The 15,156-nt window shown below is 39.7% G+C and overlaps 1 protein-coding gene across 3 annotated transcripts in view; it reads right to left on the reverse strand.

Annotated features, from left to right (window-relative positions):
- LOC121508445 (LIM and calponin homology domains-containing protein 1-like) overlaps nt 1-15,156 on the reverse strand; it is a 51,104-nt gene that overhangs the window by 20,631 nt on the left and 15,317 nt on the right. For all 3 annotated transcript variants that reach the window (XM_041785308.1, XM_041785309.1, XM_041785307.1), the window contains exons 2-11: nt 11,429-11,499; nt 11,248-11,317; nt 11,026-11,163; nt 10,817-10,927; nt 10,294-10,418; nt 10,023-10,093; nt 3,474-3,675; nt 3,137-3,337; nt 1,439-1,747; nt 1,000-1,269 (exon numbers count right to left, since the gene is read on the reverse strand). In XM_041785308.1, the coding sequence (XP_041641242.1) occupies nt 1,000-1,269; nt 1,439-1,747; nt 3,137-3,337; nt 3,474-3,675; nt 10,023-10,093; nt 10,294-10,418; nt 10,817-10,927; nt 11,026-11,163; nt 11,248-11,317; nt 11,429-11,499 (1,568 nt within the window). The remainder of the gene's footprint in view (nt 1-999; nt 1,270-1,438; nt 1,748-3,136; nt 3,338-3,473; nt 3,676-10,022; nt 10,094-10,293; nt 10,419-10,816; nt 10,928-11,025; nt 11,164-11,247; nt 11,318-11,428; nt 11,500-15,156) is intronic.

Genomic DNA, 15,156 nt, shown 5'->3' on the forward strand with positions numbered 1-15,156 from the left:
GGACCAATTGAGACACCTAAGTGTTAGATGTAACCCTTTATCAGTTTAATTAACTCTGTCAATTCTGCTGTGTATGCTACTTTAATATAGTGTGATATTGCCTGAACAACCTGGTTGGAGATCAATTCTCTAGCTGTTCTTGCCTATAAGGAAAGATCATATTATATTGTACAATTCATCAGTAGCTAGTCAGTACTTGAAGTAAACTTTAAATCAAATACTTTTAATGTTTACTTGAAGAGATCCCTCTTCAGGCAACTGCTGTCGATCTGAACATTGTTTACCACAACAAATCATAGTGTTGGGACTTCATCTTTACATGAAACATTTTTACCTATGTTTATTTATGACTATTTCTCAGGGTAACCCTAATATAAAACTTTCCCTAAGAGCAGGCCACTTTTTCAGCAACAGTCTGATTAAAACAATTGTAAGCTGACAAAGAGAAATAATGAAAACTGCAATTAAATCATATATACTTCATCAAGGTTAAAGCCCCTATGAGAAACCTGTATCTCTTTTAGCACCTTTGCTTTGTAAAATGCAAAAAAAAATACCGCTGTGTTTGGTTTATAGCTTTGCCTGACATCTACTTGCAGAAGCAGTTTCAGGCATTATTACTAACTATACTTAAATAGTTAGCTTTTATCTTATTGCCTTGGATGCTTTTATTGGTCAAAAGGCATCATTATCTATTTTAGTCTGTTTTAAAGCCTGCCAACACTTCTCAAAAGGGCTCTTTAACTGCACTATAAAATAAAGTACCAAATGGTAATCCATAAACTTGTACTCTGTTGTTAAGATTTAAAAATATCTGGTAAATCCTGAAGATTAACGACCCTACTCTGCCAGCAGTGACCTGCTTAAGACTGGACCTAAACCTAATAGCACACAAAACAGCTGCACAATCACTGACAAACAAAACACACATTCATTCAGCAGCATTTAAGTGCTTTATAGTGCATGTGTGCTGAGATTGAGTGTGTGTCTGCTGGGCACCTGGGTTCAGTGATCTTGAGCCTCTCCCACTTCTGCATGTCAGACTGGCTCATGGAGGTTGACACAAAGCTCAATGGCCCGTCCTTGTGGGGGAGGGGCCTACTTTGAGCTCGCCTTTGAGCCAGGTCATCTTTCTGCTTATTAGGCATCACATTAACCTTTCCCTCTTCTTCCTCTTCCTCCTCATCCTCCTCTTCCTTTCGGTAAGGGGCAGGGTTAAGGAAGGGGTTGTCTCTGCGTGTAATGATGTCAGGGACTGCTTCCTTCTCACTATCCAATCACATGTCATGACACAGCACACAACACAGTGGGGCAAACACACATCATATCACAAGTGTCACAACACCCAAACATAAAAAGTAGGAAAGTAGAAGGAAAATTTAGATGTGAGTTAGAAAGGATGTGCAAACAGAAAAACACGAACATTCCCCTGGCTAACCTGATCTCCTTCTCCTGCAGGGTTTGCTGTGAGGCTCGCCGTATGCCTTCCCAGCGCTCTCTGTCTTTGCTGCTACACACAGGTGGAGGAACAAACTGATGCACTTTTGGAGCCACGGTGCCACGATTAGCTCTTCTTGTCGCCAGATCATCTTTGTGGACATCAGGAATTTTCCGCACCTGTGCCTCCTCTTCCCCGTCAGAGAAAGAGTCCCACGCAGGTTTCTGTGCACTCAAAAAGTCATTCTCGCACCGAAGGATGATGTTTGGGGATGGTGACCTCACCTCCTGTTCCTCTATTGATGGAGGGCTGGGGTTGGAAGCAGGATAGCAAGGCAAGTTTATTTCACTGATAATAAGAAATCCGTTGTTTGTCATGCGTCCATAAATAGACTTGGCAAGGGCCCATCCGTTAGTGAGAGCGCTCAAACAAACAAACAAAAGCTGTGTGCAGCACTTTCACACAAAATCAAGATGCCATTCCAGGCCAGTGAAACTTCATTCCAAACTTAGGAACCAGCATGTTTGAAATCAAACTCTAAAATCCGTTAGTTAGAGCTGTAAGCAAACAAACACTTATCAACACTGCAAAACTCAACTCTTACAGAGTGTATTTGAGTAATTTCTTGTAGAAGGTATCTTATTACCTTTATCATAAGCCATATTCATCTGAAAAGCCCAGATAAACCTTATTCTTATTTCAGTTTTTTGATGTAAGCTGTCACATCTAATTGGTGTGTTATTCTAAGAAGGTCATTGAGTATTTTTTTTGCACTTGTATCTATTTCAACCTGTTGCAAGCCAGTAAATCTCATTTTTGCCTTTGAAAAAGGTTTTTAGAAATTCACTTGATATCTCTAGTTTTTATTGATTCCAGCCTATGAAATTATACTACTGGTGTCAAAATGCGAGGGGCCTTTAATTATTCTCAAGAAAAAGTCATGCTTAGAAAAGATAAGGAGGACTATAACTTCCTAAATTAAAACCACATGGTTCATACACCTTTTCCAAGGTCAAATTCAAGCATTTTTCATGCACTTTTAAGGTGCATTTTAAAGCTTTTTCAGCACTTTATAGCTGTGTTAAAATACATTACAGGATGTATACCCTAAAAATGATCTTTATGATACTGTGATGGATGTTTATTTCTTGTCAAAATAATAAGAATCAACAGTTACAAGTAATTTAACACTAGGGGGCTGATTTACTAAGAATGAATAACAACGGCTTAAGGTTTCAAGAACTGGCATCATTTGCTCCTAAAATCCATCTGGCTGTCAGGTTAGGTGAAAAGTAAGTCCTGTTCAAAGACAAGCCTGAGGTCCTTGACTTGTGAGGTCCCACTCATCCCAAATAAGTGGGAGGACCTAAAAATGCATTAGTTACACTGGTTTCATTTTTCAATACTTCTCAAGATTGGCTCTCATTGAAGTTTTACAGAATCTTGTCAGGTGCATGTAGCTTGTATTAAGTGTAAAGAGATACTTCTGAAAAGAAACTAGACAAATACACTGGCTGAGATTTGAGTTTTTGCTCTGAATATACCCACTGCTGCGAACAAATCCAAAAGTCAAGCAACAGCACCAGCAAAATTAGACCACCAGGAAGTAGTTCAACAATATAACCCCTTAGTGAACACAACCAAAACCTTCAAACTACAATGGCAGCAGCAGCATTTCTCATGCCTCTCCTTGCTGACCTGCTGTAGCGAACAGAAGCAGGCAGAACTTTGATCCCTGCCTTCTGCAGCTTCTGCAGCCTCCTCTGCTCCAACACTTCTTGTGTCACCTTCTCCTCTTCCTGTTTTTCCTCATTGTTCTCAGGTGCCCAAGTGACAGTCTTGGGGGTTTTATGGTGAGCTCCGGTTCGTTTGCTCTGCTCTGGAGTGGCGTGATTGTGACTAGGAAGTGGTGTGTAACGGCAGGGAAAGATTAGGGATGAGGAAATTTGTGATGTGTGTGATTTACCTTTTCCTTTCTTTCTTGTTGTACCACGTGTATAAAACGTATAATTGCATGTGATATATCGGTCATTACCTCCGCTGTTCTCCCTCCTCGGTATGCTGTTTCCGTCGCGGCGTTGGTATGTAGGAGCAGGCGTTGGCTCGGTTGGGAAGAAACTGGTTGAAGGGAATGGAGCTTCTCGCTTCACTGCTGGCCGTCCGTCTGGCCAACATGTCATCCTTACGCACATCTGGCCTCCTGCTGGGGGCGTCAGCCTCTGAGTCGCTGCCTCGCCCTGGGAGAGAATGGGCAATGGAGCAAAAAAGACAAAAATGAGGAAGCTTAGAAAATATGTCAAGATTGCAATTTAATTAGTTCTAGCATAAGAACCTCTGAAAATGGTATACAATATGCAAAAAAAGAGTAGCTTCATGATGTTTCTCACACCAAGAATTCATGTTTTCTGTGCTATTTAAAATCTTTGTAAGGACAGATTGTGTCCTGCGATTGCATGTTACATATTTTGAAGCATTTAAGACATATGTATACTGTTGTATACTGTAACACCACATGGGGAAACAAGAGTTGAATTTGTGCTGATCTTCCACCACTTTACTAACTGTGAGTGGAAAGAGTTTCATCTTAATCAGAATTTTCTATTTTCAAATCACAATATTGTTCTGTTGGAATTTATACTCCTCATTGACACAAAAATCTGAGTATTAAATATATATTTTTTAAGATTTATTTATTTATTTGTTTTTTGCCTTTATTGTATACATAGGATTGTGGATGAAGCTGGAAACAGAGATGAGAGAATGTGGAATGATATGCGGTGAAAAAAGCCACCGGCCAGAATTGAACCCAGGCCCCCAACATACATGAGGCGTGACCTGACCACTGGGCCATCTGCACCCCAATAGAGGCATTCTTTAAAAGATAGATACAAGCCGACTTACCCTTTTCATTTTGGTTAATATGTGACTGTGATGCAAGTTATAATGACTGGTGACCTTTGCTGTTTGTTGCAATCTGATAGCTTTGTTGGAATTATTGTAAGACTGACTGCAGATAAAAATCAACTCTGTTAAATGAGTCAGATAAAAAAGAAAAATACAAAAATACCATGCAACATAAAATGTTTTTGGAATCTAGTATATCAAATTCCACCTGCAGATAATTGACCACTGTACTCTTGTTATTTCTAAGAAGCAAGGGAAAATGGATCGTGTTGGTTGCAACAATCAGGAATCTTGTCAACAAGCATAGTGCAAATTCTGAGTGTCTGAAAGAGCGACATTACTGCTGGTGAGGAAGAGCTAAGATAAAAGTAAGTAACTTTGTGCTGTGTGCTTTGGGCTGATGATAGCTAAAGCTGCCAGGTGGCTGTTAGCTTATAAGAGTTAATGGAAATCTGTTCAGAGACATTCAGTACAGTTACATACAGTCAAAGGTGGAATAAATACAAGGCTATTGTACTCAAGTAAAGGTACAGTTGTTTTTGTTAAAATTTACTAAAATAAAAGTAAAAGTACTGGTCTATAAATCCACTCAAGTAAAAATGTATTTCAAGTACTCCATACTGAGTAGCTACTGAGGAGAAAATTTGATCTTTCCTTGTTGGCAAGAACAACAAGAGAACAGATCTTCGGCCAGGTTGTTCAAGTAAAGCGGCACCTATGTAATATAGTAAAATACACAGCAATATTGACAATGTTAGTTTAACTCATAGTTAAATTCAAGACTTTAGAAGGGCCAATATTGGTCCACGCATAAAGTTTAACTACACTTTTGAAAGTCTTACATGTTTTACAACATAACAGAGCTGCAGTAACTCTTATAAATTTGTGGTAAGGTGGGTCTCCTCTTGCAAGAACAAAGCAGAGTCAACCTCATCGCAAGGAAATGCGTACTGATGAAGAATACCTACTTTAAGATCTTTAGGAACACCCAAAGACACAGTCGGAAACTCTAACTCAGTGTATAACTTCACTCATCATGCAAATGTGTCGTCCAACAAAAGAACCCCAGCAGGCATCACTGCACAAAAGGCTACATCCAAACACAACTTAACATATAAATACCTCGAAACACCCTGTCCAAAGGAACGAAGGGAAACTCTGCACACACATCCCACCAGATTAGAAAACTCAGTGGGCAGAGCTTAGATTAATTGGCTTTTACAGAGATGAACTAACACTGATGGATCAACACTGTCAAGTAACTTCAATAATAAAGACCATTTCACTCAGAATGGAGTTAAAATTATACTTTGAGAGTTAAAATCAACTCTGAAAAGATTAACACTGAGATACAACACTCCTGTTTTTTCTGTGTACAACAGCTATTTTGGGATGTGATGTGGAATCATTCTCTCTCTCTATGTACAATTGTGTAATAGAGGTGGTGCAAGTACAAGAGTATTGTAATCAATAAAAGTATTGTTACTCTGGTTTAAACTTACTTAAGTAGAAGTAAAAGTACTGATTTTAAAATGTACTCAAAAAATTACAAGTACCAATTACAGCAATTTGATTAAATGTAATTAGTGACTTTCCACCCCTGCAAACAGTAAGAAAGTCAAATTCCTTTAAAACTGGACTTTTAAAATATATATAAACATGGAAGCCCAGCGACCCCTAACGCGATAAGCGGTATGGAAAATGAATGGATGGATGGATGGATGTAAGTTGGAGATCTTTTTTCGAGTGCATGTATACACCTCAGTCTGACTGGACTGGCCAAGGCATTCTGTGTATACTCAGTCTCAATAAGAATCAGGATAAAAATCAGCTTTGCAGGTCATGCAAGGGTAACACAGGAATTTGACTTCCGTTGGCTTTGCTCTCAGTATACAGGAATTAAACATACATATGTACAAGCTCTAATTAGACATCTAAACTGATATACAAGTCTATATGTATTAATGGTATGGTTGCAAGGGATGAAAGGGTGCAGAATAAACATGATCAGAATGATAAGAAACGTAACATATGGCAGTTTTATATGGGATTAGACATTTTACATTTAGACATTGCAAAGGTGAAGATTAGGTGAAGTGTTACTCCATGGTGAGTTTCTTATAGTGCAAGGTCTTTATAAATAAACTACAAGATATTTTTAATTTTAAAAACTGCAAAGGTGCAAATGAGATTAAGGTGGTGTTACCTGATGCTCTGTGACTGTTGAGCATTCATCAGAGTGACTGCCTAAGGGAAAAAACTGACTGCGTCTTCATTGAACAGCAGAAATGCTAAGCATAGCAGGGGTAGTGCTGTTGTCTGCCTTCAGATATCACAATAAGCAGGAGATGAAACATGGTGGTCTCCTCATTTGGACCAAAAGTAGAGCATAGAGTATATATTAAAATCTACAGAATTGTGAAGTTTGTTTATGTTTTCACCATACAGCTAATAAGCTGTGTGCTAACATTTGAGAAAGGTCAACAGAAAGATACACAATGATTTGCTGAAAGAGGGCCTGTTGTCATTTACTGTAGCCATGCTCCTATCAATAAATCTATTATTCTACTGTACTACAGAGACAGTTTGACTTCACTGATCCAGCTATAATTCCAGCTCAGCTTTACAGTGTGTGTAACATACTGATGGTTTCTTTACACCAGTTTTGCTTTTTAAGTTGATTATCAGGCTGTTTAAATGAAATAATGTAAAAACACAATCCAAATTGTTGCTGGCCAGATAATTCTATGAGCAGTCATTGGCGATTATTATCCCCTTTCTTTTTTAAAACTGCCATCAAGATAGCTGTCCATAAGTGTATGATACATTCCGCAAACAGAAGACGGATTGTATCGCCTTTCAATCTTTCCTGGCTGGTGATAAATATCAATGTGCGAGGCGGCACACTTTCTCTGTGACCTCCAGGGAATGCTGTAATGCAATCTATTCCCAGCCTTGGAACAGTGTTTTTCTTGTCACCCCATGGCACACATTTTACTGTCAACATGAAAGACACAAACAGGATGCCTGTGATCCTCCCCTCTAACACACACTCACACGGGAAAAGCAGGATGTTGACCTCAGCCTGTGTTTCCCAGGTCCAGTCTTTAGTGATTGCTACTTAGATGAACAGCTGCTGCATCTGGGACACACAAACACACACACACAGACACACACAGTGGCTGCATGGTTCAACTGTTGTCCACCACCCGTCTGACTGGCCATAACAAACCAAGGTTAAAAGCCCTACATTTGGAGAGCAGCAATCAGACCATTAATAGATGAGTGGTTTTGTATTGCTGTTTTTAAGCCACAGCTCACAATATAGGTTGAACACAAATTTTTCTTGTTGTTGAAGAAAAACATATCAACTTCAGAGCTTCCCACAGGATGAGACTGTATTTGTGTGGTAGGGGCATTGGTGGAGTCATCCTATCAGGCTCATTTCATTTATTTTTTGTGTTTCTGCTTTTTTGAGCGTATCCATCAGATGTATGTTGTATAAAGATGCTTAGATATCATCATACGCCTCTTGAAATATTTCACTTGATATTTCATAATCATCGCTGTTGATCTGTGCGTTACTGTTCATGACATAACATATTGCAACCATTACAGGAGTACAGAATGTCTTAGTTCAAGCAGGCCAGGGAATCAAACACTGCCATATAATTGAGATCAGCTGATCTCACGCAAGCCCTCTTCAGCTGACAGCCAGCTGATTCACTCTAAGCACGCTACAGGCTAATTGCACACATGCTGCCATATTAAAACTCCTGCAGCTTGGCTATACTTTGTTGCTCCATCTGCAGCCTGCTTTTTGCAACCCTCCTCCACCCCAGCGCCTCCTTTAGTCTGCTTCTGACTTAATCAGTGTCATTCTGTTGCCATCGATGCCTGCTCTGCTCTGGGTTTTTAACTGCTTCTCTCCCTGCCTCAGACTTTTCTCGTAGGAACAGGAAAGACCTGCTTGATGCTTTCCATGTAGGCTCATTGAAGGGCAGGGGGATCCAGGACAGCCACACCGCCAAATATAAAATAACAGCAAGAAGTGCAAATTAATAACAGCTATAAAGAAAAATATTCATGACTGCAAATCATGTGTTTCTTGACAAGGTGGTCCTGACTAAAAAAATGTTGAAACAACACTGTAGAAGGCAGATCATTTTCTTAGCTAGTGCATTTATGTACAGATGGCCAACTCTCTTGTGCATTGTCGTATATATTAATTAAAAAACAAGCAAAAAATAAATATATTCAGGTTGCCCTCCTAGGTATCATCTATGTGTGGGAAACACTGCACTTATCTGTTTATACATAAAATATGGGGTAACTTACCCTAATATCAGAAAATATAAGCAAGGCTTGTTTTAGGTCACATTCACATATAAACAATCCACGGAAAGCTGAGTCATTTCTGTTTTCAAGAGTTTTGTTTTCAGACAAATTTTTGTGGCAAACATTATATACAGGGATCCACATAAACCACTAGAAACATGGTTTACATGCCAGGCCAGTTGTTGGCAGTGTAACTTTGTAATGACCACCCATGCATGTGCACATATGCTTCTTTCTACTGAATTGTGAGGTACAAATGTATACAAAACTGCTTAAGCATGAGCATTTGTATGGACAGACAATGAAATTCCAAGTGACCCTATACTACAAAGCAAGTGTATTTTGAAAAAATGTCAACTGGTAGGAAGCTGCTCAAGTAGAACTCAGGAATCCACCAGAGTTGTAATCCACCTACTGACCGTTCACATGGCTATAGACCTTTGCAGACACGTCACTGTTATTATGTCACTCATGACGGTGGACAGCGTTAAGTTCAGGTTTTAACATTAGGTGACTATACATTTTAGTCAACAGTTACATTCTAGGTGTATTTGGGAGGCAGAAAAACTATATAAGAGAAATTAATGAAATGGAACTTGTCGATATCACACAAATGTCAGTGACTCTGTCAAATGAAATGATTCACCTTGAGGGCACACACAACTAGAGAAACTTGTGAAAGGCTGATTGATGAAGGCATTTCTCCATACAGCAGTCTTAAGCAAACAAAGCTCTGATGCCTACCTAGCAAATTTACTTAAATGCCAAAATATGTTTATCAGATGGCACAGAAAAGAATTCCCCAGCCCTTGTGTTTTGAATATATCACTTGGTGGGAAAGTCACCTGTAAACAGGGTCATATTTAAAACCTCAATACTGACATTTGCACGCCCATTCAGTGCTTCTGTTGTATATGAGATGTTGCCATGGAAAATGTTGTCTTATGCTTCTTAAATGATTTTCAGGCATCTGATACCGACATTTCAAGCTCTAACCTCTGTGTACAAAATGTGCACAACACAGATCACTGCAGGGAATTTGACATCAGAAGTAATTTATATGTGCTAGCATCCACTGAGTAGCATGCCCCTTTTGCGAGGACAGGGGCAGATGGAACAGCCTGCGTGAAGTCAGATTTAAAAGGTCTTGAACTGTACTGGGCACGTGCAAAAAGTCTCCAATTTTGGAGGGAAGTATGTCTGCCTACTTACATGGCAAGGAATACAATATTTCTTTCAACAAAGCAAAAAAAATGTAACCATTTTTGGCTGAAATTGTTATCATGTAAACATGGCTAAAAAGTTATTTATTTCACCTCTAGTGTCACTGACTTTTACCCACCATCACTGTTGCCCCGATTCACCACATCAGGAGAGGGGCTGTGCTGTGATCGGGATCCAAAGGAGTCCAAACTGTTGAAAAAGATTGTATATTTTTAAACACATTTGGGAAATTAGCTTCAAAGCAAAGATAGTTCATAATCTGTAGTAGTTTTCTTTGCTGTTAAAAATGTAGGAAACATCCCACAGTAGTATTCAACTTCTCATCAGTGATCTCAGATTTCCTGTGTGAGTGATTTAGGTTTGCATGTGTGCTAACAGATGTCTCTCACCTGTCTAGGGAGTTGTCTCGGGTGTGCCGTGGTGGAGAAAGAGACTCGCTCCTCTCAGAGTCCCAACAGTCGTAGCCGCTGTCTCTAACGCTGCGTTTCTGTGGACTGTCTCCGTCTTCACTCTCCTACAACACAAACAAAACAAAGTCTATAGAGTCCCAATAATGCATGAAGAATCTTGCTCAAAAGACAGTGCACGGATAGAGACATGGGTTGTTAAATAATGGGAAGAATTTGTCTCATTATCTTTCATTTTAGTATAGTTTTCGTGTCTAAAATATGCAGCCCTAATGTCATATCCTGTTTTTCTTTTCCGTCTCTCCCTGAAGTGGGAGTGGCTGGATTGTAACAAAAACAAAACAGTGTTTGTCTCCTGTCTCGCATGTCTCCCCCTGCACCCCAACAAAGACAGGAAACTAACAAATCCATCCCCCGCACCTCCTCCATGCCTCTATCTGTCTTTCTTTCTGTCTCCCTCTCCTCCCCCTCCCTGATCCATCCTCTCCTCTGTGTTTTCACTCACCACCTTCATTTGAGCGAGAAGCCCTTCAAACTCCTTGAGGTTGAGAGTAGGACCGCTGTAGGAGGCGCAGCCGCTGGCAGCTTTCCCGAGCCAGAACACTGTGTTCAGCACCTAAGAGACATGCACATGAAAGGTTAGGTTATTAATGCTAAACACACTGATGTAGAAGATAAAAGCAACAAAACAATGCAATGTCAATGGATACGAACATTTTTGAGTTTGCGGTTGCAGTCTGAGTCCCTGAGATTAGCTCGTATGGAAGTGTCTTGTAAGTCTCCGGGGTCAAACAGCTGTGAGCCCCTCAGGCCCAACTCCTCACAGCCCCGCAGGAAGACTGACAGGTTGTCCTAAAAATGACAGCAGGGGACCACAGACGGTCAGTTTATCACTTTGACAAACAGGCTGCTTTACTCTAGAGAGTGTCTTCTTACCAGCCCAGCGATGGGGGTGGGCAGTCTGTTGATCTTCTTGACCAGCCCTGGTTTGATTGCACTCAGCAGCCTGCAGGGAGGAGGGGGAGAGGCCGAGATTTATTGAGTCTTAAAGGAGTTTATGTACGTTGTTGCCACTTCAGTCATCAAAAAGAGGGTGGGAGGGATGTCAGAAGCTTACTCGCATAACAGAATGCCGTTCTCCAATCCGCTGCGGAAGTCCTTCTCTCCGAAGCTCTTCCCTGTGACAGCCTGGGGGAGGAGGACACAGAGAGACAGATGTTAAGGAGATGGAATGGAAGTATGCCTGAAAATAATTATTACTTTCAGTGATTTACTTGGAGTTTATTTATGATCAGTCGCTTAATCCTTTTTAGGTTCTAATAGCCCAAAACATAACATAATTAGTTTAAGATGGACATAAAACCAAAAAGAATCACATTTTAATACTGAAAAGTGTAAGTAGAAAAGGTTTTCTTATATAAATGATTTAACTTTTTAGAAAAGGTACATATCATTCGTTTTAATTCTTTTGAACAAATTGATCAAATACCCTCCCATTAAGACCTAATACCATTTAATCTGAATGTTGTTGGAAAAGCCCCCAAAAACTTGAGGCTATTTTGACCATTTATCAAAATCTTTGTTTCACAGCCTTGCAAGCAGCTAAAGACGAGTCAAAAAACACTTGCAGGCTTATAGTATAACTGTAAATCAATGGATTTGCCCTAAGTTCATTCATATTTTTTTAAAAACAATTAGCAAACAATGTGAAAAGGATTAACTTTTCCATATGGAGACTTAACAGGCTAAAACCGAGACATTTTTTAAATTCATATGCTTTCCACACATGTATTTTGGAGAATTATGTTGCAGTTAATTGGTTATGTGTCGAAAAACGGCAAGATAATCCAAATCCTATAAGCAAATTGCCTCATCATTTAATCCGGTCTTAAATTAGCATCTGGTCTAAATGGGATAGATGTAGGGATGCACAGATACTGATACCAGTATTGGATATCGGTGCCGATACCAGGCCTAAGTACTTGTACTCGTACTCATAAAACATAGCAGATACTATACTCCGTATAGTCCGTGGGCCAGACCCCAAAAATTTCAAATATCAGGTACCACTCAAGGTGGCAAAGATTTTTCTGAGTGGTAGCTGAGTCACAGTCATTCTAATATGAGTATGTAGTCAAAATTGGAGCCATGTTTGCAGATTGGTGATAATTTAACATAAATGAGGATGAGAAAAGAAGAGGAGACTGAATACTTTGCACTGATAAATTGTCAAGAGGAGGGATGAAGACCATTAGATGCAGATAAAATTAACTTAAAAATAACTTTAAGAACAGTTGTGGTTTTATTGATACTCATATTTGTACTCAATATTGGTGAGTACTCACAAGTAAGTACTCATCCTTGTAGAATGTTCTGGAAAAATGAGGTATCACTGCATCCCTAGTTAGATGGTGTGCTGGTTTTTCTTTGTTGGTAGAACAGGTGCCCATGTACTGACTACAATCCTTGTTGCACTGGTAGCAGGACTGACTCCTGGTTGTGTTGCTATGTGATCATAACTAGGAGTCCTGATCAGTCCTTCATACATTTCCTATCTCTCTAAAGCAGTCAAACACAGGCAAAGCCACATCATAATAATATGAATTTCAAAGGATCACATGAAATTTGATTTAACCTGAAAAAAATAAATATGATCTCTTTATAAGCAGTGAAGGTTTGGGGATGACTTTGACTTCAGTGATCATCATCACTGACACATACTTTATGCTGATGACATTATTCAGCTCTATCACTGTGGCCAACGGTTTTACAACAGTTCAGGTCCTTATTCAGACTTACTATACCAGCACACTTCACTGATATCAGCCCTTAAGTACACAAGATACACAACAAAATGTACAAAGCTGTTTTCAACCATGCACTCCTGGAAATTTCAGACAGCTTGCCCCTGAAATCCTCCTGGGTTGAGTTCAAATATGTCCCTCTCAGCGGGATTTCTTTCCCCTCTCTCAGATTGGCGAAACAGGGGGTGGGGTGAGGGGGAATATCAGGAAGCAAGACGAAACGTATAAAAGGAGCACCAAGATGTTTGGAGGAGCAACAGAGTTCAATGCTTTAGCTGTTTTAAACTAACATTAATGCTACATTTGACTGGATGTATTCACATTATAAAGGAATGAGCAGAGACGATGATACTGCAGAAACTTTATTATGTGCAAAAAAATCAAATCAGATGACTCATGTTCCAGTCGCTGAATATAAACTTAACGACATCCTACTTAATAATATGACACACCACTGACTGTTTCATATATCCATGGCATGAGAAATACATCCATCTGGGCGATACCCCATACATGGTGTTTAGAAGGGGCAGAGTCTTTGAAAAAAAAAAAAACTCAGAGGATGATTTGACTTCAATATGGTCCAATCAGAGCAACAAAACATGAGATGTAGCAGGCTGGAGGATTAAACTACTGCACTTTTTGTGAACTCGACAAGCAGCCATTATTGTTGTTTCTTATCAGTGAAGTCAGTTGGCGATCAAACTCTTGCCAAAGTTGGTAAGAAAAGAGCAAAAACATCTTTTCCACCAAGAAATCCTTTCAGCTGGGTTCTTTGCTCAACTTTTAATGCAGAAATGTTGTCCAGTTCTGATGACAACAACAAAAGAGCTGCATTCATGCTAATCTCTTCATTGGTTTCCATTGTTAAGAGGCTTGCAGTACACCTCTTTTCACTCAAATGACACTGATTGATCTGTTTACTTTCTCTCCTGGAAAAAACATTTCATCTTGAACCTTTGCAAGATGGATCTGCCTGAGGATAGACATGGCATGTGGCTAATCCACTGGCTTTGCAAGGTTACCCACTCATTCCTATTGAATATTTCATTATGTGCTCTGCTCAAACATCAGCTCACTCTGACGTAATGGGTTATTCGATGACTGATAAGAAAATTTTGGAGAAATCTGAAGAGGAAAACTCAGATCACCCTGAAAAATTTCAGGCCACATTGAGGATAACTAATGTTGCTGTGATCTTGTTCTTTGATACTTTGCTTATGGACATCAACAAGTCTGATTTGATTTGAAACTATATTTCTGTATTTAGAAAATTATTCAATCCTGACATACATCTACACAAAATTTTACTCGAAACAGCATCCATTTTTGTCAGTGCTACTGTATTAAATCATTAGTTGCATCCCTAAAAACCTACAGTAACTGCCATTATTGGATTAACATGGTGTTCATCAGTGCTTGATCTAAATTTTGGCTCTCTTGTGTCCCTAACAGAGGAACCTGCTGCCCCAGCACCCCTCCCCCAACATTTTGCTCCAGTAGAAACCAAATTAGATTGATGCCAGGCCAGTGTAACGCTGCTCTGTGTCCTCATTTTCCAAAAAATGCACCCTCGCGCACGTCCCTGATTTAGGAGAACGCAATCATAGTCTGATTAAACAACAAATATAACCTCAATCCTCTAACCTGGACTCCAATGAGCAGTCTATCCTGAGCAGGCAGGAGAGGAGGAGGAGGGAATCAGGAGGCCTGTACCACTACAACAACCCACATACACACACTGCATACTGGAGATGTTGTGTAACCAGCAGCCAAAGAAGAATAGGAAAAGCAGAGAGGTTCCACTGTTCAGACTTCTAATCCAGATTAGCACAGATTACAGTTAGCACCCAAACTGTCAACCGCAGGCACACACTCTCTCTGTCTGGCCTTTTCATGTTTAGTCCTATACATCAATAAAACACACATGCATACACACACTTCCTTTGTGCAAACTTGTCACTTTTGATCTGAAACTGGTATCAAACACTGAAACTACAATTAGTTTTTTTGCTATAAAAAATTAAAACTAACTCAGGGT

The sequence above is a fragment of the Cheilinus undulatus genome, linkage group 4 (assembly GCF_018320785.1).
Source record: "Cheilinus undulatus linkage group 4, ASM1832078v1, whole genome shotgun sequence".
In the NCBI taxonomy this organism is placed as follows: Eukaryota; Metazoa; Chordata; class Actinopteri; order Labriformes; family Labridae; genus Cheilinus; species Cheilinus undulatus.